Source organism: Amia ocellicauda, chromosome 12 (genome assembly GCF_036373705.1).
Source record: "Amia ocellicauda isolate fAmiCal2 chromosome 12, fAmiCal2.hap1, whole genome shotgun sequence".
Classification (NCBI taxonomy): Eukaryota; Metazoa; Chordata; class Actinopteri; order Amiiformes; family Amiidae; genus Amia; species Amia ocellicauda.
In genome coordinates, this window is record NC_089861.1 from 8,878,297 (window position 1) to 8,904,238 (window position 25,942).

Here is a 25,942-nt window from a genome sequence, read left to right on the forward strand (position 1 = left end):
ACGTATTTTTAAATGTGTATATTATTTTTAAGAAACTATTGTCTTTAATATTATTATGTATAAATGTAATGTCATGTCACGTTATGAAAACAGTTTTAAAGCGCATTTAACTAAAATAATTATGTTTAGTTTAGTCGTTGGGTTGAAAGGTCAACACTCATAAGTCGATGATGTCACAGGTTTTTGTGTAGCGCTGTTATGGAAGTTCAGAGGTGGAAGCTGTGTGTTGTCTTCGTTATTTATAAAATAAAACTGTTAAAAAGTTGTACTCCAATCCCCGGTCCTATCTAAACAAGGTAATTGTTTATTATTGAAGCAGTATAGCTTATATCTGACTTGATTTGACAAAGGTAAGTTGTAGTTTACTATGTTGCCACGAACCCCTCAACAAGAAACATGCAGAGTTGTACAGTTGTATGTAGCGTTTGCAAGAAGCTCAGAAAATGAGACCATGTACTAGATGTACTGTGCCTTAAGACCCCTTCTTTGAAACAATAAACAGTATCTCTTACATGGCTGTTCATGTAGAAAAAGCTCAGTTTTGGACGTGCACATAGTATTTATTACGAGGTTGATTATGGGATGTTTCAAAGTCATGACAGTATTTAATAAACTAATTATTTATATATACGTCATGCAGTGTATAGACACACTATCCAAATGTGCATGACGATTGTAACTGCCAGTGTGCATAGCCGAGAAGTTGCTTATTGGCCTAGGTTGCTTCAACATTTATTTGAATTTAATAGTTATATGATATGGTTAACACCATTGACACCATTTAAATTATTATTTTTTCCTGTGCATTTATGGGCGTTTTTTTGGAAAGTGTTAAAGTCATCAAATTACATTTACTGATATATGCATTTAGCTTCTTTATCTTGCCTTTGCAACATTACAGTTTGACTTTTCTGTCATTACTTTTAATTACATGTCATGCCACTAGCTTAGCATTTTTATTATTATTATTATTAGTAGTAGTAGTAGTAGTAGTATTAGTATTATTATTATATTCTTCACAGATCAATGACAAGCCAGTTTCTTAAAGGGGACAAATCAACATCATCAGGTAGATAAGTTATATATACAAAGTCGTGACAGTTTGGCTTTGGCTTGTTTTAGAAAATTGCTTTAATTTTTTTATATATATCTTTCATATGCCCCATCTTATTTATATGGTATTTCTTTGTATGTTTTTCCATAGTCAAACCTAAATTTGCAGCAGCAGTATTTTGCTTCTTGCTATAAACATGTACTGGTAACATTGGGGACAAGCTTTAAATAAATATCTAAAGTAAGGAAAGAGACAATATGTGCAGAAAAATATCTAGTTCTTCATATTAAAACATATTAAAACATAGATATGTAACAAGTAGGAGATACTTGTACAACAAAATTCATATGTACGTTATATAAATCATTATATTATGTATTTAAAATTAAAAAGTTAAATGTCATATAAAGTTATAGATGGGATTACAGATTGTCATTCATCATTCACCAAGTGTTATCAATGTAGGGTCAGTGGCATCTATATTAGATATGTAAGTTACTATTTAAATTATCCCTACATGAAGGTTGATCAAACTTTGTATAATAATCTTTTTTTTTTTTATATATAGCATTGTCATACTGATAATATCTTATTTTAATTTTAGGTAAAATATAAGGAACTGGATCTATAATTCTATGAAACTGTCCCTACCAGCAAGTGTTCTTGTTTTTGATGCCTTGCATCTAAAAGTGGCATTATGCCAGCAGCGACTGTAGACCATAGCCAAAGAATCTGTGAGGTCTGGGCTTGCAACCTGGATGAAGAGTTGAAGAGAATCCGGCAAGTCATACGCAAATATAACTACATCGCAATGGTGAGTTCGGAAACCTTTCCACTATCATTAGCATGAAGTGTATAAAGTATTTGTTTTTCATTTTGAGCTACAGGTTGAGCTATGATACAGGGTTAGAATTCAAGTTCTAATCCTGGCATTGGGATTGTGTTTGAAATGTGAATGTATTTTATAGTGCATTTACATTTCATTATGTCATTAATTTCATTTTGAACTTTGATATTGCAAAAAACATACATATACTGTTGTATGTTGTTGTATGTTGTCAATAGACTGCTCTATTTCATTGATGACTTGCATGTCCATGTTGACATTATAAATCTGTGTTTTTAAGTTTCACTGAAAAGCAGCATACTGAACAGTTAAAAGGTTATGTGCAGATATTTTTTGAAAGTATACTAGAAAAATAAAATAAAAAGCATTTCAATCTCACTACAAAGGGAAGTAATAAACATTATTAATGTAAGGAATGACCTAGTAAGGACAAATGTAGGACCATTATCTTTAACATGTTAGCAAGATCATAATTGTTTCAATTATTTGAGCAATTGACTGGAGTGCATAAAACAAATACAGTATAGTAAATGCATAACTTAGTCATTTGGAAAAGTTAACAAGACCCAACATTGTCCTGGTATGTTTGGGCTTTTGGAAATGATTGTAAACTCCACGTTATTCAAAATTACTTTTTGCAAATAGAGCTGTTCAGGTAGCAGACAAACAATTAAATTACTTAACTGATAAAATGCATGGGACTTTCAATAAGTTTGGAGTTGTTTTGAATAATTGATCAGAGTACTTCAGTTTTAAATAAATAAATAAAAATCTGTAATAGCTGAATGTAATGTCCAATGTGCTTTATTCAAGTATTTAATTGCTTCTGAAGATGCTTACCAAAAAAAGTAGTTAATTTTTTTTATATATAGTTTTGTAACTAAGCATGTTAAAAATTCAGTTCTTAATAATTTAAAAAATTAGGAAATAAAACACTTTAACTTCAAACACTGGGCATTCTTATTTATAAAATCATGGTAGCCTGCAAGTCCTATTAATAACAGCCATTGTTGTTTTTATGAAATTTAATCAAACTTAAATGCAGTTTAAAACTTGTAATCCGAACACACACAGCAACCCTTTGCAACTCTAGAAAATATATTATTTATCCACTTTCTGTACCTTTACAAATGAATTGATTCTTAAAACAGGCTTTAAAGATCACTGTGCAAACCAACTTATCTAGCCCCTTTTGACAATTATATACACTATGTATTAATACAAGTTGAATATACAGTAATCTCACTCTTTATCGTTTTTAACATAGATAGGGCTTTCTTATCCTTTACACTTAATTTTAGGCTAATGATTATCCTAAATAATAATACTTGACTACAGCTTAGAAGTATTTTTGGATAACACAAATGTGTGGGGTACACTTGTGTTTAATGGGTAACTCAAGACTATATAAAAAAAAATAATCTTCTACCTTGCTGCTCTGATTGTATTTGATCATTTTATGGTCCAATCTATCTTTATAAAACCAGAATGCTATTATGTCATGCCAGGGAACTTGTTTTGCATGTACTGGTTTAGGCTACAGACTTGCAATGGGAATCGTGAGTAGTTTAGTACTCTGGTACTGTACCCTTAGTAAAATGAAGTACTCAAACCTAATGCCACACAACACTGTACTACAATTGGCTCACCAAACGTACTGACATGTCAGGGTGATGATAATGCTTCAGTGCTCCTGTGGGAATAATAACAAATCTTATATATTATACTACTGCTTATACCAATGACAAGTGCTATGCAAAGTAAATGTGCATTGCAGTTCAGTTGTTAACTACTCCCCCCACTGATTACAAGAAGTGAAAATGTTATTATAAATGAAGCACATTAAGTCACCTTAATCTGAGTTTAACTTATGCAGCAATTATATACATTGTTACAAAGCACAAGTTGCATATCTGTTTAAATACTATACTATAATATAATGTCCTTGTAAAAACATTAGAATAAATACTTCTTAAACTTCCATGTTGTATCATCCTTTAATCAAACAAAACACTAAAAATAAAGCTGTCTATTCAAAATCAATTAAACAGTACTATTTTACATGTTGCCATTTGACTGACTTTGTTGTAACCACTTTCTTTTGTTTTCCACCAAACAAGTGTGCTATGGCCAGGAGGAACGCATGACTCCAGAAAGCAGTGTTCAGTAGTGCCTATTGTTTCTGGGACATGATAGTCCTTGCCAAAAAGTTTGCTTATAGCTGTTTCTGTACTTGAGCAGGGCTTTTTCTTTGCTGTTGTGTTTGGGAATGGAGTTACCATTTAATTGCAAAATTGATCACAAACAGTGCTCCATTGCTGGCAACTGAAAGTTCACAGAGGTCTTTAAGGATTTCTCTCATTGCTACCCTAATCCAGGGATCAAGAAACATAAGCTGTTTGTGTAAAGGTGCAGAAATGTATAATAGTAACTTGGGACATAACATCATAAATTGCACATTGCCACCCCGCCGGAACGCACTTTGTCGGCAACCAGCAGAACCGCACATCACCGTCCCAGTCCACCCCTGATTCTGCCTCTTTCTTTTCCATAGCTATCTTAGTTAGCATTCGTCATTAAGGGATGTTGCGTGTCTTGAGGTGATGTATTACATTTGTTTTGTTGAAATCTTTACCGCTGAATATGCACTTGTGTAAATTGGAATTTGTAAATTGCATCATGTTTTGAACTGTACTGTATTATTGCACTTTGTATTGCTCTAATATTTCGTAAGTCGCCCTGGACAAGGGCATCTGCTAATAAATAAATAATAATAATAATACAGATTGCACATTGCACACCACGACAAATACTTTACTGTATCATGGTTTATGCATCATAGTATTATATGCAACAACCCTCATAAGTATCGATAAAAATTATCCGTTATGACCAATTAAAGCTGATAACCGATAATGTAGTTTCTCCCTTTATTGGGGCCAATATGATATCAGTGCACCCCTAGTAAAGTACTCAAACTTACCTCTACTACAGACTAGAACTGTCACCCACAAAGTAACGGGGTACCTAATGTTCCATTATTTTCATTCAAACCTGATCAATTTACTTTATTTGTTTGCAGTTACTACCACAGCACTTGAATGATTTCTGTACAGACAATGCAATGCGTAGAGGACACCGCTTTAGGGGGTGTGCCAGTAAACACCAGGACCTCACATACTCTTGGCACATACAAGTACAAACAAAATATACTAAATTGTAAGTCACCCTGGATAAAGATATAAATAAAAATAACAAGACAAATTACATAGCAAGTCAGAAAGCTGTACCGGCAGAATCAATGGGTGCATTGCCATAGCCTATATGTTAAATGCATATTAGCACATCTGTTTAGATTTCTAAACTTTTAATATTGAAGAAATTTCATACAACACAGAGCAAAAGTTATTTTCATGCAATGACATTTCCTCTTTTAATAAAATAAGCCACAGGTATTTCTTACCCATTTAGACTGATATAGGCGTAAATGTTTTTATCATTGGCATATGTCTTCATTATTGCTTACTGCTTTGGGCACTGGTGTGCTCTTCTTCATCAGAGCTCTCTGCTGTCTGAAATTCAACTTGCAGTGGACATCTGCTTCACCATTATGACACCCACGGGTCGGGCTGTCAAAAGTGTCTAAAAAGCAAATACACCCTCACACATCTAAATCAAATTAGTCTTAATACAGCTACTACTATGTGATTGCAGTGCACAAATTCTATTGTGTATTTTCATTTAAAAAAATGTATTTTTAAAATATATTTGTGTCCTGTGAAATATAACACTAATTATTTTTCTGTCTGGTGAATTTATCTAGGATGTAACATTTTGTGTAAAATGATTTCTGTGAAAATGTGCATGAATACTGTATTAATATGATTGAATACAACCACAACAGCAAGATAGAAACTAGTTTAATTTATTTTTAATTAATGTAATCTTGATTTACCTTTCATATTACATGGTCTGCAATCACCATAGATTATGAAAATGGTTATAATAATGACTATGAGCACAATATTTGTATTGAAATCTATGCATATCAGCCTACTAATACACTAGCAGCAATAATAACAATGATTATAACAACCTTTATGATGATAACTACTATAATAACCTTTATTATTGTTATTATGACCACAATGGATATTTCTCTGATGTTGTATTGTATTATATAGTGTGTGCCAGTACTAGTTAGAAATTTGCTCTCAGTCTTCTAAGGTCTAACTTCATGTTATTCATGTTATCCATAAATGTATCAAGTTTATCTTTTCATGCCTTTGCAATGTTCTTTAAAAGGTTTAAGGCAAGAACCAAACTGAAACTTACAGTATTCCCAGTGTACCATGCAGAATCATTAGGTGAGTCTAGGGAAGGAAATAAAACAAAATCCCATTCAACCATCTGCTGAGGAAAAACTGGATCATCAGCCTTAATCTCAAATATGTACCAAGACTGTCTGTTCTCCATAACATGTGGGGGAGATTTCATCCTCACAATTTGAAAGCTCATTTCCCAAAATTAGCAAAGTTGCTGGGGTTCAAAGCAGGGAAGACTGATCTGTCAATGGCAGCACTCTTCAGTGTATCTGGGATAAGAGGAAGCAACATGTCCCTGATGAAAATGCTTGAGCATGGCTGTCCCAAAGGGAGGTGAGTTCATAACCATACTGCAGGGGTTGTGGTATCTTGCTTAAGTGTATATTCTGTGGTTTATTAAACAAATTTAAGTACTGAAATTGTATAGACATAATCATACTGAATCATACATAATCCTGAATCATAATACTTAATTCGTTTAATTTGCCTTAGCAATGGGTCTACCAGTCGGTACCCACTCTGTTTAATTTTGTAAAAAGCAGGTGTACTGTATATGAAATAAAAACTGTAGAAAAAGAATAAAATCCTTGAAAAGTTGCCATATCCCTACATTTACCATATTAAATAATGATTGACAGAAATATGAAACCTTTTTAAAATTATTTGCCAGTGAACTGTAGAATTACATTTTTGTTATCAAATTGTATTTACTAGCATTTTCAAACATTTAAAAAAATCTATTTCAAGAACCATATTGGATTTTTATTATTCTATCAATTGTGAACATTTTGTTTCACCTTTACTTTGCTCAAGACTTTTCCCAAATTTGTAACAGTAAAAAGATATAAACAATTTGATATTGTAATAACTGAGTCTGACTTCTTTGGTTTGAAATTACTTAGTGACACATAGCCAACCATTCAACCAATCATCTCCTTCCATGAGGTTTCAGAGCTTCAGGTTTGAGGTGAAACTTACTATACTTAAGTTTGAAATTATTAAATTAAAGAAATTATATTTTATTACTGTTTGTTTTTATAAGCTGAATGCATATTTATTAAATTAAAATGAGCAAATGTAAGTAATGAAAAAGCACTGAATATTAAAATTAGTAATACTTTTTATTTGACATCTGCATGGTTTCTTATGTATGGTGTGTAGTTGCATGATACAGTCATTCTCAGTTTATTGGCCACTTCTGTCAAAGAAAGCTTGCTACCTAGCATGTTCAACTAATAAACAGCTTTTATTTGGACTTGTATATACAGTGTACTTAATTTGCATTTGTAAATTGAGGTTTGGAAGCTGCATTTGAATGCTGCAGCTTTGTAGAGAGAGCCATTCTACAAAGAATTATGATCCAGTGACTAAACCTTTAGCCTAAACCTAAACGAAAAACACTAAAATGTGCAATTTACCACCAACTTTCCTCTCATTTCTACATGCCATTTGCTTGACCCACTGCAGTCTGGTTTTCATCTTGGTCACTCTTGGAAACTGCTCTTCTGTCTGTCACTAACTGTACTTTTCTACTCACCCAGCTCAGCTTTTTTCTCTTCACCTTGTAGAGACAGGGGTGTTCTCCAAGTATCAGTGCTAGGACCCCAAAATTTCTCTCTCTGATTCTGTTATATCTTATTAATTCTCGTACCATTTCCAGATCTCTTACCATGATGATCCCAAGATCTTTCTCTCCTTTTCCTCCCATAATTCAGGAATTTTCTTTAGCATCTCTTTAGCCTTTCAACCATCTCTCTATCATTATCCTCTCACGTTTTCCATTTGTCAGGTTACAGGTAAATTAATCATCACTTCCTTCAGGTACTAACTGCCCTGGCTTGCTCTTTCACGTCTTTATCATCACAGTTGCCAAATTTGAGTTATGAGCCTTAAGGCCACTGCACACCATACCGATGCAAACCGACCTAACCCGATTTTGTGTTGGGTCGATTTAGTGTGTACGTGAAACCGTCACAGCGTGACAGGACAATGACGGATTTTGCTTGTTGGGGCTCGTGGCGTATATATACACACACACACACACACACACACACACACACTACCGGTCAAAAGTTTTAGAACAAGCCCTTTTTTCCCAGTATTTATTGAAATTTAAGCACAGATTTTAGATAGTTTCCTACACCATCAAAAGGCAATTAGAAACTGTAGGAAACTCTGACAAGAAGAGGTCTGGCAGACCCAAAGCCACAACAGAATCAGAAGACAAGTTTGAGAGTCGGCTCACAGGACGTAACCAAGTTTCAGTTTCAACAGTGAAGAGAAGACTTTGAGCTGCAGGTTTGACAGGTCGAGTGGCAGTATGAAAGCCATTGCTAAGATGGCAAAATAAGAAAAAGCGGCTTGCCTGGGCCATGAATCACCGCCAATGGACTACTGAAGACTGGAAGAAGGTCTTATGGACCGATTAATCCAAATTTGAAATCTTTTCGGTTCATCATGCAGAGTTGATGATGCTCGCACTTCATGTAGGTGAAAGGATTGTTCCTCAGAGTGACACCCAACTGTCAAACATGGAGGAGGTGATGGTCTGGGGCTCTTATGCTGGATCCAGAGTTGGGGACTTGGACAGAGTGAGTGGCACCCTGAACCAAAACGGTTGCCACAGAATTTTGCAGCGCCATGCAATACCCTCTGGTATATGCCTAGTTGGTCAGGGATTCATCCTACAGCAAGATAATGACCCAAAACATGGGCTGAACTGGACAGAAGGGTGAAAGAAAAAGCAACCTACATGTGCAACACATTTGTGGGAACTTCTGCAACAGTGTTGGGAAGAACTTTCCAAACAATATTTGATTTACATTGTAGAAAGAATACATTGAGACATTAAACTGTGTACATTTCAATAAAAACTGGAAAAATGGAAGTGGAAAAAAAAAAAAAAGAATATTAATCACATAATTAGTATAGCATTATTTATATATGTATAATATATAATACTATACTAATCATGTGACTAATAATTAAAAATACAAATCATCTGTAAATAACGTAAACAAGCAATTGATTGTTGAAAAGGGATCAAATACATCTTTACTTTAATACCGCATTCAATACCGACTGTATAATTGGACCTTCCGCATGATACGGCGCATTTTATTGTGCTATTGTCACTTTTAATTTTTAAAAGAATGCATCAAACCAGTGTCTCGTCGTGTTGAAGTCTTATCACGTTGCTTCAGTGTGCTGGGTATAGCGACACTGACACAACAGGTCCCGACGAGCCTGTTCTTTCAAGTTGGGACGGGTCTTGTTGTGTCGCGTGGAGTCGGTCTGGTGTATGGTGGCCTTTAGATCTACACAGTGCCTTTTCAGCTTTCAGCATCTTCTTAAGACACATTGGGTTCAGATCTTGTATACCTTAATTTTATTTTGAACTAAAATATTTTTAATTTAATTAATTTTATAGTGATGTTATAGTGAACATTATATGTTATGGTGATAAGGTGTTTACACCATACCATTTAAGTCACCTTAAATAAATGCTTCCAATAATAATAATAGTAATAGTAGGAAAACTCAAGCATCACAGTCAAAAAATCACTTGAAGTTGGTAGAATTAATTGTCTTTTTTTTTTCGCTTAAATGCATACATGTTTAATTACAGACATTTTCATTTTAAAACAAAGTCTAAATTTTAGAGGCTCTGAACTTGTTTAGTCACATTACATTACATCATGGTGTAAAATATATTGGAAAGTGCAGGTCAGTTTTATATAAATGTAAAACCTGGAGAAATTGACTTTGGATGTATTTAAACTATAAATGTTCACAGTATTGAAATGTGAAAAGCTATGGTATACATTGGTTGTCCAGTTGAGGGGGTAACCTGCAATCTGTTTACAACTATTACATGAAGAATCAGTTTAAAATAATGATTTGAATGAAAAATACAATTGGTAAGGGTGCTAAAATTTTTTTTGCAAGATTAGCAACTGGTCAGAATTACAAATCGGTCTTAAAAATGTAAATTGATTCTCTATTGGCAATATATCTAGTAGTTCAACAAAATGTGTAGTCTTTATACAATTTAGATTTGAATAGTTTGAATGTATTAAAGACGTTATAGAATGGATGAAAAAAGACCTAGAAGACCACATAAAAGATTGGAATATTAAATAAGATTTACTATTGTGACCTGGAAAATAAATGCTGTACATTGAAACAAATGGAAATATCTTGGGGAGGCCTTCATCCAGCAGTGGACTGATAAAGGCAGCTGCTGCTGAGGATGATGTTTGTGTGTGTGTGTGTGTGTATATATATATATATATATATGATGGATAGATAATTATTTAATTGTATAGTTTTTCATGTATTTAAATAAGACATTGTTTGGTGGGTGTAGTCTTTTTTCAGTTTTAGAACAAACAAACAAAACAAAAAAAAACACTTTTGTCTAACATATTTTTCAATTTTGTAATTGCATTTTAATTAAAAATGTAGACTGATGCCTCTCCAAAAGCATTAATTTATATACAGCAGCTGTTGTCACATGATGTATTCTTTATTTCTTTTGTCATGACTTAAAGTGTTTGTGGATTTTAATTGTACTTTTTAAACTTTCATGCTTTAGACTTCAAGTCGTTTCTTCTTTCATGTTCTACTCTGATTTAAAAGTATGCGAGTATCTGTAGTTAGGCCGAATTTTAGTAAGGTTAAAAGATGAAGTAAGTAAGGTTAAGTAGTGCTTCTGAAATAACAAAAACAGTTATTTAAAGTCATATAACTTAACTATTCATTATCTAGAAATACTGTCATTGGAGGTATTTACATGGAAGTTTAAATCACATTATGAGTGTGCTTTAATGACGTGTCATGCACAAATGACGCATTATTGTGCTTGTTCCTCAAGTGCTTGGGGTAAAATATGCCTAATTGGTCCCATAGAAACACATTTGTTAGTAATGCAAAATAATTCGCAATACTGTCATGAGAAAACACTTGACGACCTCCACTTCCCTCATATAAAGACCACTATGAAGTAAAGTTGTTTTTAACACCATATTTCAACACAGTGCACACAATGTTTTAATTAACTCACAAAATGTGTTCTTTCAATAAACGACAACACCTTTCTTCTAAGAGTGTAATTTAGCAATACCTCAATCGTGAATCTAATTATTAAGCCTTTTGCACTTTTTATTGTGTCCCCGGAAACAATACTGAATGCTTTAGGTGTACAGACAATCATGTTTTATTTCAGATTGCTTTTTTAATGTAGTGATTCAGACATGTAGTGTGAATACACAGCCTAATACTGAGAAGTTTGATCAAGTACCTTCCCTCCCGGCTCCATGAATTCCGTAGCTATGGTACTTATAGCCTAAGAAAAGGGTTAATGGGAATTGCTTTGCTATTGGCTTTTTTACACATACTACCGCTACTGTTATTAGAACTTCTAATAATAACAATAATAGTAATAACAATTAATGATATTGTTATAAAGTATTACTATCTGCTACTATCCTGGCAGCATGAATAGTTTTAACTGCAATCCCTCTGCATCCTAGGCAGATAGGGGTAACCTACTCTAGTCTCTTCATCATCTCTGTCCAGCATAACCCCTCATGTAAACTAATTTAATTTGAACAATATCCCTAATAGCGAAACATCTCATTTCAACACTAAACCCTGACGTTATTTTATTATTAATGAGGTTGTTTGCATTTGTAAGACTAAATTCTTTCCAAAGACTTTCTAACATTAGTTTCCAATTCTGGTCCTAAGGAGCCAAAATCTTTTTTATAGGCGTCTTAAATCAGTGTCTAAAGATCATGTTAATCCTGTCAATTTAAACCAAAATGTATTTTAATAAAGTAGTTGAGAGGTATGTTGAAATGAAAACCATTAAAAACTCTCACACCAGGGGTGGAAGATTTCACTTAATAACATAGGATCATAGGATGTATACAGAGTCTGTAAATACCACATTATATGATTTCATAGCACTTTCCATGAGAATACAGTATAGTAGAACTATTTATCTTACAGCTTCTCATGTTTTTGTTTGCAGCGTCCAACGGCAGTTTGTGGGAAATGTTTGTCTTTTTTTTACTTAAATCACAGACTTTGGGATCAGATTCTTGTCTTGCAGGACACAGGCAATAAGACAAGTATCCTAGACTTCTGAAGTGTTGTAGCAAATCATTGTAGGTTACAATAACTATTTTGTATGAAAATATATAAATCCGATATTTGCATCCATAAATATAATAACGTGTTTATCATGTGTTGGGTTTCGGTAATAGGGGCACCAGTTTTGATCATTTGAATAAAATTGACCAGAAAGAAATTACAATGTTAATGTTTTATTTTTTGTAGGACACAGAGTTTCCAGGTGTAGTTGCCAGGCCAATTGGAGAATTCAGAAGCAATGCAGACTACCAATACCAATTACTGCGATGTAATGTAGATTTGTTAAAGATAATCCAGCTAGGCCTGACTTTCATGAATGAGCAGGGTGAATACCCTCCGGGAACCTCTACGTGGCAATTCAATTTTAAGTTTAACCTCACGTAAGCACAGAAACTTTCATTCTATCGTAATATAGCATTTTGTCAGTTAAGGATAGCAAAGTGATTTTTTTTTTTGTAAATGTTCTCCTTAAATATATTTTCATTTTTTTTATAGTCATAATTATGTTTCAGTTTTGACATTTTAAGTGTATAGAAGTTCATAGTGAAAACAGCAGTATAATCTAGGTAAAAATCCTGATTTTGGACAACTTTGAAAGAAGTATTGAAATGTTCCATAGCATACTGCATACAGTAGTTTATTCAATCATGACTATTGTAACTGAGATTTAACAAATTCAGAATATATCTACTGATATCTCAACATTTGTATTTTTATATGTGGATGCTAGGACAAAAGGAAGTCAACTTTATCAGAGAAACAAACACAGATGTTTGTTTTATATGTTTCTTCTTCCTTAGAATGTGTACCACAAGTGTCAGAGTTAATTTTGAACCCAAGTTGTTCTTAATTGATGCAGGTAGATGAATTCATCCTACGTATCCGAAATTATATACAGATTTGCTTGTTGTGCATTGGTTCAGTGCATTTTAATACTGTTGTATTTCATGCCACTGCAATGTAAATGTGTTTCTGTAACATTCCTCCCTGATTATACCACAGTCTTCAACAGGCATTTAAATTGGCAGTAAGCAGAAGGGAGTGGTATAGGGAGAGAGAACTATATTGGTGCAAAACTGTTCAAGATGGAAAATGGTCGATAAGTGATAAAGTGTGGTATAAAGAGGGACACAGTACTGTAAAAAAAATGTTAACGAATATGTGATTTGATTTGTAAGAATATGACAAACTGGAAGGGTCATAAGTACGCCTTATTGGATAACGGTGCTTTTGCAGAAATGTATCCATCTCCTTCTACCAAAATGGTTTTATATTAATTACATTTATGGGTTTGCAATTTGTGTAGATCTGGTGGTAAGATTTCAAAACATTTCACTGTAATTAGAAATACAAATGGCTGACCTATTTTAAGTGCTTAGGATGTTTGGATTTACTTTACAATGAATGGAAGGCTTTCTATAGCTAGGTATATAAACATGTTTTTTTTTTATTATTTTGAAACTGTGCATGAATATTATAAAAAGGTGTCAGCAGCCTTCTCTTGTCCAATAGTTAAGCACTGACCATTGCTTTTATCATAACAATTATTTATATATAATGTAAAGAAGAAAAAAAAAAACTTTTACAAAAACTAAGGCTTAAACCAAATCCTAATTATCACCTACTCACAAATGACAAACTTGACTTTATTTATAAGTTGTAAATTGTGATTGGGCTTGTGTCTGTTTTGAGGGGAAATCAATGTTTTGATTTGGTCTAAGCATAAATCAATTATTTTCTACATATTTCCTTTACAAACAATGCACCGGAGATGAGCAAGAAACCAGATTTGTTGTGGCGGAAGAAAAAATATACAGTTTAAAGTGTGGTACCAGTCTAGGTTGGGGGTTAATTAGGGTCTCTGAATCTTGTAAGTAAAGCTGAAAGCAACCTGAATTATTATTAGGGTTCTCCCCAGGAATTTTCTATATCCAGGTGACATAACATTTAGTTTTTTACACAGGTCCACAATCTCATGGTTCTCCATTTTGTTAATGTAGTCTTTTCTCTACATTCATTTATTTGATTTATTGGTTGGTTTATTTTCACATTTGTTGCAATGCAGCCTGCACTCCAAAAACATAAATTATGATATTTTTCATAGCCATTTCAGCCTGTATAGCATTACAGTGTATTGTTTGGGGTGTCTGCCACATTAACTGGTGAATGGAAACTAGTTTTAAACGGTGTGATTGAAACTGACTGTAAAGGACAACACTATGGCCATTAAATGTGTTTTAAAGCGTGAATAAATGTGGGGTTCAAATTATTATTGTGTAGGGAGAACCTTATAGTAGTAGTATTGTTATAAATGTAAACCTGCGACCAGGCATAACCTGCTTACATTAACAATCTCCACCTGTTTAAGAGCCGAAATAAGACAATCTTTAGTTCAATTAAGGGTTGAAGAAATCTCCCTCCAAGAAAGGGAGAGATTTAGCCCGAAAGAAGACTATTAACATATAAAAAGCTAGCAATGTACAATGTATAGGTATTATTTATCTGAACAAATGTTACTTTAACCCCAATATTCAATGAAGTGACTTCCTTTTCTCCTAGTTTCCTGCCTTTTTAATCTTTTGTAAGCTAATTACCCTACGTTACCAATAAAAACATTGAAAATACTAAACAGTATAGTATTTAAAACTGTATTTACCTGTACATGATTTTTAGTTTTTTACTTACCTTATTTAAAGCATATCTTACTTTTACCTAGTTTTCATGAAAAGTGTGCCAAAATCAGGAAAATACATAGTGTCTATATATGAATAGTTATGTTAACCAATTGAAAAAATGTAGTATTTCTGAAATCCTAGAAGCAGTATACTTGTATATATCCATGATTCTCAACAAATTATTATTTTGTAATCCCCACTTCATATAATTTGAGTCAAACTGATCTCTGATGCAGTGTGTCAGGATTTTGGGGGTGGTTGAGCTCCAGGCTGAGGCACGAGAGCTCCAGTTGAGTATGAAATTGCATTTGTAATGCTTTTGGAGACTTGGCACTGCTGGCATCACCTGAGATCGCAGTTAATGATGGGTCTAATTGCTCTTTGCAAGCTGATTATAACTTAATTCAGCAAAAGTTTGTTGAGAATCCAGATGTTGAAGAAACAATATCTGAAACATATTTGTATGTTTATTATAGTTCTAGAACGTATTTCATTGATTAATCTTTGATTTATTTAATTTTCCATTTCAACGATGTTTATTTTTCCTCTGCTAGGGAAGATATGTATGCACAAGACTCCATAGAGCTATTAACAACATCAGGTATCCAGTTTAAAAAGCATGAAGAAGAGGGGATTGAAACACTGTATTTTGCAGAACTTCTAATGACCTCTGGAGTAGTACTGTGTGAAGGGGTGAAATGGCTTTCTTTTCACAGGTAAGTTTTGATACATTTATTAGCCAGATGTAACTAAGCGGGGTAACACCTACAACTGAGTGCTTTGCTTTTTGTTCAGTAACATATCTCCAGTGTTACTGACCAAGTTGCCTAATGTGTTGTAGGTTCTTTAAGTATCGTAATTATTGTTTGTAGCACAAAGGCTGATCATTATAAAAATGTTGTTAAAAAACCTGAATGATTAGTACAAGAGATAATCAGAAACATGAAATATTCAGTTTTGTTGTATTGACAATTGAAAATGGGCATGGAACAATGAATACTTAGGATTCCATCATGCTTTAGATAGTCTGGGGTATCTGAGCTATGTCTGCAACATTTCAGTCACTTAAATGTCAGGCATTTTTAAATCCAATCATGTATGTAAGAGAAATTGGTATATTTTCAGGTAAGTTCAACCTCAGAATGATTTTTGTACATATTCCTATAATAAAAAGTAAAGACTGAATTGATATTTTACAGTTTTATACATAATACCTATCTTGAATCTCCCAGAGATTTCTGAGAGAAGATTCTCATTCTGGTGCATCCGTGGTTACTCCCTCTTCCTCATTGTTCGTTTTTTCTTTTCATTTTTTTTTCTTTCTTTTCTTGAATTAGATTACAACGTGATTGATTTTTTTTCAATTGCAGTGGCTATGACTTTGGATACCTAATCAAAATTTTATCCAACTCCAACTTGCCAGAAGAAGAAGTGGACTTTTTTGAGATCCTCCGTTTATTTTTTCCTATAATTTATGATGTGAAGTACCTCATGAAGAGCTGCAAAAACTTGAAGGTGATTAAAGAGATTATCATTTGATTTAGTTTTTCTCCCAAATACATGACTAATGGAATCTGCCCTAAGGGAACTGAAGACTTATGGCCTCTGTTTCAGCAAAGATGAGGCAAGAACCAGGCCTCAGTATTGGCATCTTCCATACCAGCACAGAAGGGTCATTATTGCAGTGCCAGGTTTTGGATTTACAATATTAACATGTTGCTACCTGTATTGTTGGATAGCAGTAGTTTCCAAATGTTTCCTCTGCCATCAGTTTAGATTTTTGTTTGAAACCAGCATTATCATTTATATATAATTATTTATAATAAACTATCCAAATTTGTAGTATGTGTTTAGATATGATCAGATGAAAAACCTGCACTGGTATAGGTTTGGTTGTGGTTTGATAACAGTTTGGGAAACATTTATGGGGGAGAACACATTTTCTGGGAACATTTTAGTATTATGATTATTTTACAATTATTGAATTATCTGGAGTTTGTGGAATTTCCAGATTTGATTACTAAACATAATTTCCTAAATAATAAATATAAATTCACTGTCTCTCACCGTTTTGGACTTTGCTGCAAAATAATTCGTCATAAGGTACATTTTTGTACTGTGTGGTCATAGATAATAGATGGATAATGATTTTGCATGTGAAAATATAATCGCAAACTTATTAAAGCCCTTTTTAAAAGGGATGTTTAAACTAGAGCCTTGCACTGGGACTGCTTTCTCAAGGATCCCACAGGCCTAACTAACAGGAGCTGTAAGAATTTAGTTTAGCAACCATGGCAATTGCAATATTTTGTAGGAACAGACCTAATATAAGAAATGTTTCCATATTATTGTTTTCATTATTTATCTTTGATTCAGTCCTGTGTTCTAAATCACGGTTGATTCTGAGGTCGTGTTTTCATTCAACTTAAGCTGCTTTACTTCATCCATGTTCACATCTTAAGGTGCTTTTAGTATTTGTGGATACATATTTAAACCACCACAGTCTTAGAATTGTTCTTTCAGCTGTTCATAGTACCATCTTTAAACAAGTTACCAAACAAGTAACAAAACCACGAGTATTGAATTGCTTAATATATATTTTTCTAACAGCTTTGTGTTTAGAATGTTTTAAGTAAAATATTTTATTTTGAATATATTACATTATTTAAAGCAAAGAGGTAAAGTATTTCTGCTACTGTTTTTTTTTCTTAAATGCCTGTTTGGTACAATCTATAACTGCTTGTTAACTATTAAACAAATACCGTAATAAATAAAATTGTTCAAACTTTTTATTTTATTTTATCTCCTAGCTTGTGCAATACATTTTAGTTGACCTTTGGATTTAAAATATTTATGTGGTGCTGGATTATGTGGTATTAGTTTTACAGGCAGGATTTTGACAATGTAAGATAAAGGGTCCTAGAGAAGAATTGATTAAGGCAAGGCAGGGCAGGAGCTGGATTGTTGAAATAGTTTAATTTATCGTTCCTTGTATGTTGCATGTACATGTGTGAGATTTATTTAAAATCACTTCTTCTAACTTATATTTTTGCCATGATAAATAGCTGTTTTGTTAAAAGCATTTATTTGAGTAAGTATCTAACAGTCCTGCATATTGCAAGGGATGAAAACTAGTTCAAGGCCTCACATTTTACCATGAATACTATTATAAATACTTAAGTATTGTTAAAAATTATAATAATCTACTACTCATAGAATATGTATATACTATTTATATGTACTGCAGATTTGCATTCAGAAAATGATTTAACAAAATATTAAACATTATTGTTATAAAATTATTATATTATTATTATTTAAAGTTTTAATTAATTCATACATTTACTTTAACAGTTTTACTTCTGTTATTCAACACAGAAATAATTAAAAACTTTCAGTTTTTGCCCAAATTATAATAATGATAATACTGGTATACCTTTTTATATAAATATTACACATTTTCATTATTATTATGATGATAAATTTATGTTCCACTTCTCATGATGTGCTATTCCATTTGACTTTCACAGGGTGGCTTGCAAGAAGTAGCGGAACAACTAGAACTGGAGAGAATTGGCCCCCAGCACCAGGCTGGCTCCGACTCTCTGCTCACAGGCATGGCATTCTTCAAAATGAGAGAGGTAAATTAAGTCTGCCTTTTCAGAACACACCTTTGTTTTGTTGAGAGGACAAATTAGTCATATATATATATATATATTTTTTACAATTCATCTTAAATATGTAATGTTACATTGATTTGCTTCTAAACATCAAGTTCCGCAGTGTCCGCATGAAGCGATCTGGTTTACTTCATTAGTAAAAATATATATTAGTGAAAATGTATGTATTTCTCTAGTAAACCACTAGATGGTATAATACAGTCAATAATGACCACAAAAGTCATACAGATTCACATATTAATATTAAAGTACATAGACTTGTGTATCCTGTTTCACTATAAATATCTTCATAAAGCATATTACGCGTACGTCATATAAACTAGCTGTATTCCACTGTTTTTGTTTTCTTATTTTGCATTTTTAACTCATAGAAGCAAGACTGCAATATGACATTGGAGTAAAACTGCTTTATGTGAGTTGTATTTGTGAAGGAAGTTAGACCAAACTGCTTAGTTCGACCTGTAGTTTAACCCCTCTCCCTAAGTAACCTCTAAATGCATTTCAATAGACCAAAGCTTTATTTATACAAATAGATCAAACTGAATAGAAACCTGACAGAAGCTTTACAGTTATGTCCATGAACTTGCAAATAGTTATTGATGTCATTAACATTAGACAGGATGGAAAGTATATTGATGGGAGCAGTCAGAGTTCATACAGATCCACCTTCTCCATTGCTGGTGTTTGGTGAAAAAATAAATAAGTTATGGCAACATGTAAAGGGAGGGCTATGAAAGTATCGTCTTATCTCATTTTCAAATAGTGACACTAAAATGTATTGTTGATTCCACTTTCCAAATCAATGTAAAGATATCTGTAGCTGGTCTGACTACTAATCTCAACACATTACATTTATTAAAGCTAATTAATTCATAGAATTGCCAGCTCTATATAATGAGGAACTATAAAGTGGACGTTCACTTTTATACAGAGAACACACAGATGTTGCAGACAAAGTACACAGTCTGTTCTTATTCAGTGTTTATCTGATAGACAGGTAGACAGATTAAGAGGCTGCTCTGTCCTGATCGTCTGCTTTCATAAGTAGGGATTGAGAGCATGTGCACTAGGGAGAGACTCGCTATGAAAGAGGGTAGCTCAATGCAATTTACTGAGTCATTCAAAAAGAAGAAGTTGTTCACAAACAGATCAGCATATACCAGCACATACTGGTCAGCTCGAGGTACACAAATAATGAGTCACTAGTCTGATCCTCTTTTGTAATTTGACTCGGCAGCTGAATTAAATCTGCATTTCACCACCCCCGGCTCTGTATCAACAAGTTATGAGTAACTCAGAATATGAATTTATGAAATGATTAATCTCTCAAATCGTATTGTTTCTGGAATTTAGAGCTCAAACCAACACGTAATAATAGTAGTAGTAGTAGTTGTAATAAAAGCAATAGTACTAATAAGTAGGATTTATTCATTGAAATAATCACCAAGTTACATTCTATTTTATGTCTTTTTGTTTTGTTTTGTTTTTAAAATGTTCTTTCAAAACTGTAACCTTGTGTGTCTAATTTAATTGCATGTTTATGAAGTAAAACTTCAGGACTTTTCTGTAAAATCATGGGGTTCATATGATATTTCCCAATAGATTTCAAGAATGAATATTCTAATATTCTACTTACATAGACAGTTTTGGCTGTGTAATTTATTGAATTATATTATACACAATCTCAAATGAATTGGCATCTTAATTCACCCATGTTGCATAGTGAAATGTTTTTGTTTAACCAGAGAAAGGAGGGTGGTGTTTATATGTCATTAAATATCTGCAGTAATAGCTTTCTTTGCACTTACAATTTCAGGACATTTCACGACACAATTGTGTTACAAGCTCTTTTATTTTAATATAATAAAATGACTGTACAGACTAATAGTGTTTCCTGGCAGACATCATAGCTGTTCCTCACGTTTCAGGTTATGTTGAATATAGGGCTAACACTAATGTTTTGAAAAGCCTTGTATGCATCCTTGTTTGGAATTTGAAAATTACCAGCGAAGGGGAATTTAATATTGGTAATAAAAGCATTTTCTCTCTCGTATTGTTTCAGATGTTCTTTGAGGACCACATTGATGATGCCAAATACTGTGGTCACTTGTATGGCCTCGGATCTGGCTCATCTTATGTTCAGAATGGTACAGGCAATGCCTATGAGGAGGAAGCCAACAAACCTCAATCATGACACAAAAGCGGAACCGCACTTTGGAGCTACATGTGTTCATTTTATCTGTCGTGAGGTTTAGACAAGGCCTTTATTTTGTCGCTTGGTATACTTTCCTCTGTGGATATGAGGGTTAGTACTGGTCAAATAAACAGAGGAAAGGACAGTGAGGTTCTCTTATAGTTCTCAAAGAAAACACTGTAGCAGACTGGAGGAGATGGTTAACTACAGTGCATACATAGTCAAAATAGTTCATATTCATTTTCTGTGTAGCCAGTTCAGTATGGCTGATCATACATTTACATTTCATGTGTAGCGCTTAAAAAGTGGGAGTTTTTAGTTTTTCAGATATGTGGACCATGGAAAATTTGCACTTTACAGACCCAGATTCTTCGTTTTATGAAAATTATATAATAATAATTATTATAATTATAACCTTTATTTCTTCCTTGTGTAAGAAATACAATAATAGGAGATGCACATTTTTTCCCTTTTGGCCTTTATCATACATTTTTCACTTAACATTTTTTTTAAAAGTTGAAAAAAAAAAACTACCGAAGCTTGTAGTTAACATTTTCTCACAGTCCAGCCTTAATAAAATTTAAAAAGCTGCATTTTTTTAATGTTTTTTGTACTTTGTGCTATTACATTAGGGTGTTTATTATTTTCCAGCTTGAACGCTGAAGATGCCAGTCAATTACTTGTATATTCATTCCTTGGTAATAAGTGACGTATGAGTATGGTTTATTTGACACGCCCCTTATTCAAGCATGCTCACACACATGCACAAAAAGACACATTTCATTGATTATCTGCTCTCAACGATTTTACCATTTACTTTTGGTTTGCACAGATTTTACCCTTGAAGTGGAAAACACTAACAATGCCAAACTATCACAGTAAATTATAATTTGTTAATCCTAAATTTCAAATTATTTTTTGAAGTACATTTTGTAGTGTTTTACTAAAAAGAAAAAGCTAATGCTTTTATGTATTTAGTAAAAAGTGCTACTTATAATGCAGATCTTAACCAACTCAAGCATCTGATTTCCATGGAATTATGTTTACCTGTAGTGCTGGTTAAGACATTTTTTATGCTATTTGTTTTTCACCTATAATAGCTTTGATATTTGTCCCTGTTGCCTAGAACTGCTGCACGTAGTGATGCCATTTGCACAGTCACTGATATCGGCTGTGTTGTTCAATAGTAGTTGAAGACTTAAAGATGTGAATCGCATGAGCACAGTTTGCGAACTTGATAAAATGTAATATTGATACGGAGGACCTTGGAAAACTCCTCGCTTAACATTTAGTTTTTGCTTTATGTTACTGCTGTGTAAATTGATGATCCCTTTAAAAAAAACTGTAATGCAACATAAAAGGGTGTTTGTTTTTAAAGCTTTTGTAAATAAAAGCTTCAGAAATTTCTTACATATCGATGTTTTTCATTTATTTGTGTTTTTATTGATAATTTTTATCAAAATAATGTTTTTCTTTTTGCTGATGTATTATTGCAATTCATTTAAACTGAACGAGAACATATTTAGAAATAAATGTTTTCAACTCAGCTTCTTTATTTTTTATTTTATATTTGGATGTTATGCCATACTACACCAGGCATTGCATTATGGATACATTTAGATTTACTGAAGGCTTTTGCCCTGTTTAGGATTTATTTATTTTCTGGCAAAATATTTTCCCCAAAACTAACAATGTTTTAAAATTTAAGGTTGTAGGTATATACAGTATGATGTTTTATTCTCCAGATCAGTTCAACTTATGTGGCTTGTATGACATCTTGTTATTTCCAAAGAAAACCCCAACAAGTTGGTTGTCTTTCCTGTGAATTTTACCAATTCATTTTTAATTAATCCAAACTGTGCTATGTTGCTCTGCAGTGTCATTTTCTGATGCCTACACAAGTATGGGTAACGGCACATTCACTATCACAGTTGCTTGTGTAGCCCGATGGACACGTGGACACAACAACTTTAAATGAAAATGTTTGAAGGATCCAAATACACAGCCTTTTGTATCTTAAAAGGGAAAGACCACTTACTTATAATTTGACTTATTTTTGATACCACCATTTAATATAGCTAGATTTTGTAGATTTTTTTTTACATTGATAGCTATAGATAGTAGGAAGTGGAGCAATTTATCAGCTTTTTGTTAATGGAAGAAATATATAATCTTTAACTTATTTAATTTACTGTATGACTGGCTTTGAATCAATCTGCTCTCCTCCAGTGGAACTACATGTTTTAATTGGACTGGTGCTTCTGAATCTGTGTACATTAGCAGTGGGAATAAAAACTGCAAAACCATGCTTTGCTGTATAGTTTATTTCTTATTCAGAATTAGCAACCCTTTTGATAGCACATTTCAGCATTATTTCATATACAGTGTCTATACTTGGTGGAAGCACCTTTGGCGGCAATTACAGCTGTGAGTGTGTTTGGGATAGGTGTCTACCAACTTTGCACAACAAAATTTGGCACTATTTGACTATTCTTCTTTACGAAAGTGTTCAAGCTCTGTCAAGTTCGTTGGGGATCATTGATGGACAACAATCCTGAAGTCATGCCACAAATTTTCATTTGAATTTCGGTTGGGGCTCTGACTGGGCCTCTCAAGAACATTTACCTTTTTCTTCCTCAGCCGCTTCAAACTCTAGGCACTGGATTTAAGATGGATTTGACCTGTCCTTGCATATCCTCTCCAGTTCCTCCAGTTTGCAGAGCTTTAAGTTGTAAACCACTTTCCTCAATTTATATAATAAATATATGGCTTTCACAATAAACCAAGAATGCTGTTTTGACTGCATTAATATATAACTTGTAACTATACTATTCACTGAACGAAACTGATGCAGAAGAATATATGGCTACGTTGACACATTCTATCAGGGTTGGTGAGTGAGGGACAGATGAAAATCAACCAACTAAACCAGTAAAATCAAACAACTAAATAAACAAAGGAGATAACATTAATGATTAAATAAACAATCCTGCCCTGGGTAGCCCAAAATTAAAACCGTAACTTCCAAAATATAAATTGTAGCTGTAGCAATACTCCACTGCTTTGCTAGCCTGGATATTATTGCTGCTTCTATCAAATGTCTTTGCAGTTCATAATTTCCTTCATAAACTTAAGTTCTACTGGATTTTTTTTAATGATTAATTTGTAAGTTAGGTATCACTTGGAATGTAGTTTAACTCCCCATTCGTGGATCTTCAGCTCAAGTCTCCAAATGGGGAGATTTAGATTAACTGTACTGTTCCTCAGACATCCATGTAATCTCCAGCATTACAACAAAATTTTATTTTAATAAGTTGAATCTTATTTTCTCTGCTTCTTTTGTTTAAAAATGTGATACATGTAGTTTATTTAGTGTGAAAATAATGTGTTTTAATATGAAGAAACAGTGAATGCAGATCTTTATTTATCTTCCCAACAAGGCATACACATTTTAAATTGCTGACGCAATTCATAACAATAAAAAAAGCCTACTGTTTGGCCATTTCCATTTCACCTGCAAAATAAATCATATAAAAATAGGTAATACTTCAAACATGAGACATCTATTTTTTCAATGTTGAAAGCATACATAATTATTATTATTTTTTTACAAAGCAATGATGCAGCATTCTTCAGTCAAAAGTAATAACACCAACACTTTTCACCAGTTATAGTAAATTGTATATAATTAAACAGCGAAGTACAAATGATTGGGAAAGTCTTGTTTTAAATGTTTAACAGCAGTGCAATTAAAAAAATGTAATTAATAAAGATGGGCCAACATTTTCAAAGCATGATACTTTTGCTACAGGTTCACACATAAGATAGATGTAACCCTATTTTAACAGATAGACAATTCAATCAGGTACAGACTCCCTAGCAGACTCAGGAGAAATTTTAGCCATGGATTTTCCAGAGCAATAAATGTAAGTAACTGGTTTTGGAAGATGTGTTTGAGCTGCCTGCATCTCTCCTGGTGATTTGGGTTGATTCAACTAGTGATTCCATAATTGGTAGGGTTTAAAGGGAAAACAATATTGCTGATACCAAAATGTTGGGGAAATATATAATAAATCAATTTCAGTGTAAATGGGAACACAAGTGCATGCTTTTTGACCCAAGCCAGTCGAATCAGCAGTTACGAGCACTCTGCTTCAGATTACTAAAGCTAGAACTGAAGCACCTCTTAGACATGTTACCTGTATTTTTTACTTTCCTCAATAGCTGAGCTTAAACCATAAATCTGAGCTTAAAGGATGAATTGCTCGCTCTTTATAAATACCAAAGTATCCCTTCATTTGTTTCAGCCAGTGCCCCTCGGCAAGGCTGTGCACGTCACTGCAGCACAGTATTCATATGTGCTGGGTTCGAAGTGGTCACTGCAGATAACTGCTCTCGATTTTATCTTTTTCAGTGTAACCTGTTCATATGTGTTCATACTTTCATTGTAAATACATATATTTTACATGGGCACATTATCATGTTGTCTATGGAAACCATCAAGGAGTAAGACCATGAAATGATAACACTCCCGTTGACTTTATAATAGTTGCTATAGGGAAGACAAATCTAGTGATTTTTCTATTGACTCACCCAGTCAAAATGAGAGAACATATATGTCTGTGTTTGACATTCAACATTATTGGGTAAGTTTTAAATTTCACATTTTTCAAAGTTGCTTATATGATAGCATTGATCTGTAAGAGTCATATGTATCTTACTTACACCGATCAGCCATAACATTATGACCACTGACAGGTGAAGTGAATAACACTGATAATCTCGTTATCATGGCACCTGTCAGTGGGTGGGATATATTGGGCAGCAGGTGAACATTTTGTCTGCTGCTAACGTCTTGGTGCCAGATACCACAGCACACCGTCAGAGGTCTAGTGGAGTCCATGCCCCGACGGGTCAGGGCTGTTTTGGCGGCAAAAGGGGGACCTACACAATATTAGGCAGGTGGTCAAAATGTTATGGCTGATCGGTGTATATACTATAACAACAC

At 33.4% G+C, this 25,942-nt stretch overlaps 1 protein-coding gene across 2 annotated transcripts; it reads left to right on the forward strand.

The window, feature by feature from the left end:
- The first annotated feature begins 159 nt into the window (after positions 1 to 159).
- Positions 160 to 23,240, forward strand: cnot7 (CCR4-NOT transcription complex, subunit 7). Of its 2 annotated transcripts, none has more exons than XM_066718267.1 (7): positions 160 to 296; positions 1,659 to 1,868; positions 12,572 to 12,765; positions 15,615 to 15,776; positions 16,431 to 16,575; positions 18,591 to 18,701; positions 20,803 to 23,240. In XM_066718267.1, exons 2-7 carry the CDS (start codon positions 1,752 to 1,754, stop codon positions 20,932 to 20,934), a joined length of 861 nt encoding a protein of 286 aa, XP_066574364.1. In that variant the 5' UTR covers positions 160 to 296; positions 1,659 to 1,751; the 3' UTR covers positions 20,935 to 23,240. The 2 variants fall into 2 exon arrangements, with proteins under 2 accessions (XP_066574364.1, XP_066574365.1); XM_066718268.1 differs by having other exon boundaries at positions 174 to 350.
- The last annotated feature ends 2,702 nt before the right edge of the window (positions 23,241 to 25,942 follow it).

Bases quoted from the DNA above. Each gene is read 5' to 3' on its own strand.
- cnot7 (XM_066718267.1), top strand. From the start codon at position 1,752: ATGCCAGCAGCGACTGTAGACCATAGCCAAAGAATCTGTGAGGTCTGG. The intron at 12,766-15,614 runs GTAAGCACAGAA...TTCCTCTGCTAG, and splicing joins AATTTTAAGTTTAACCTCAC to GGAAGATATGTATGCACAAG. The intron at 16,576-18,590 runs GTGATTAAAGAG...TGACTTTCACAG, and splicing joins AGAGCTGCAAAAACTTGAAG to GGTGGCTTGCAAGAAGTAGC.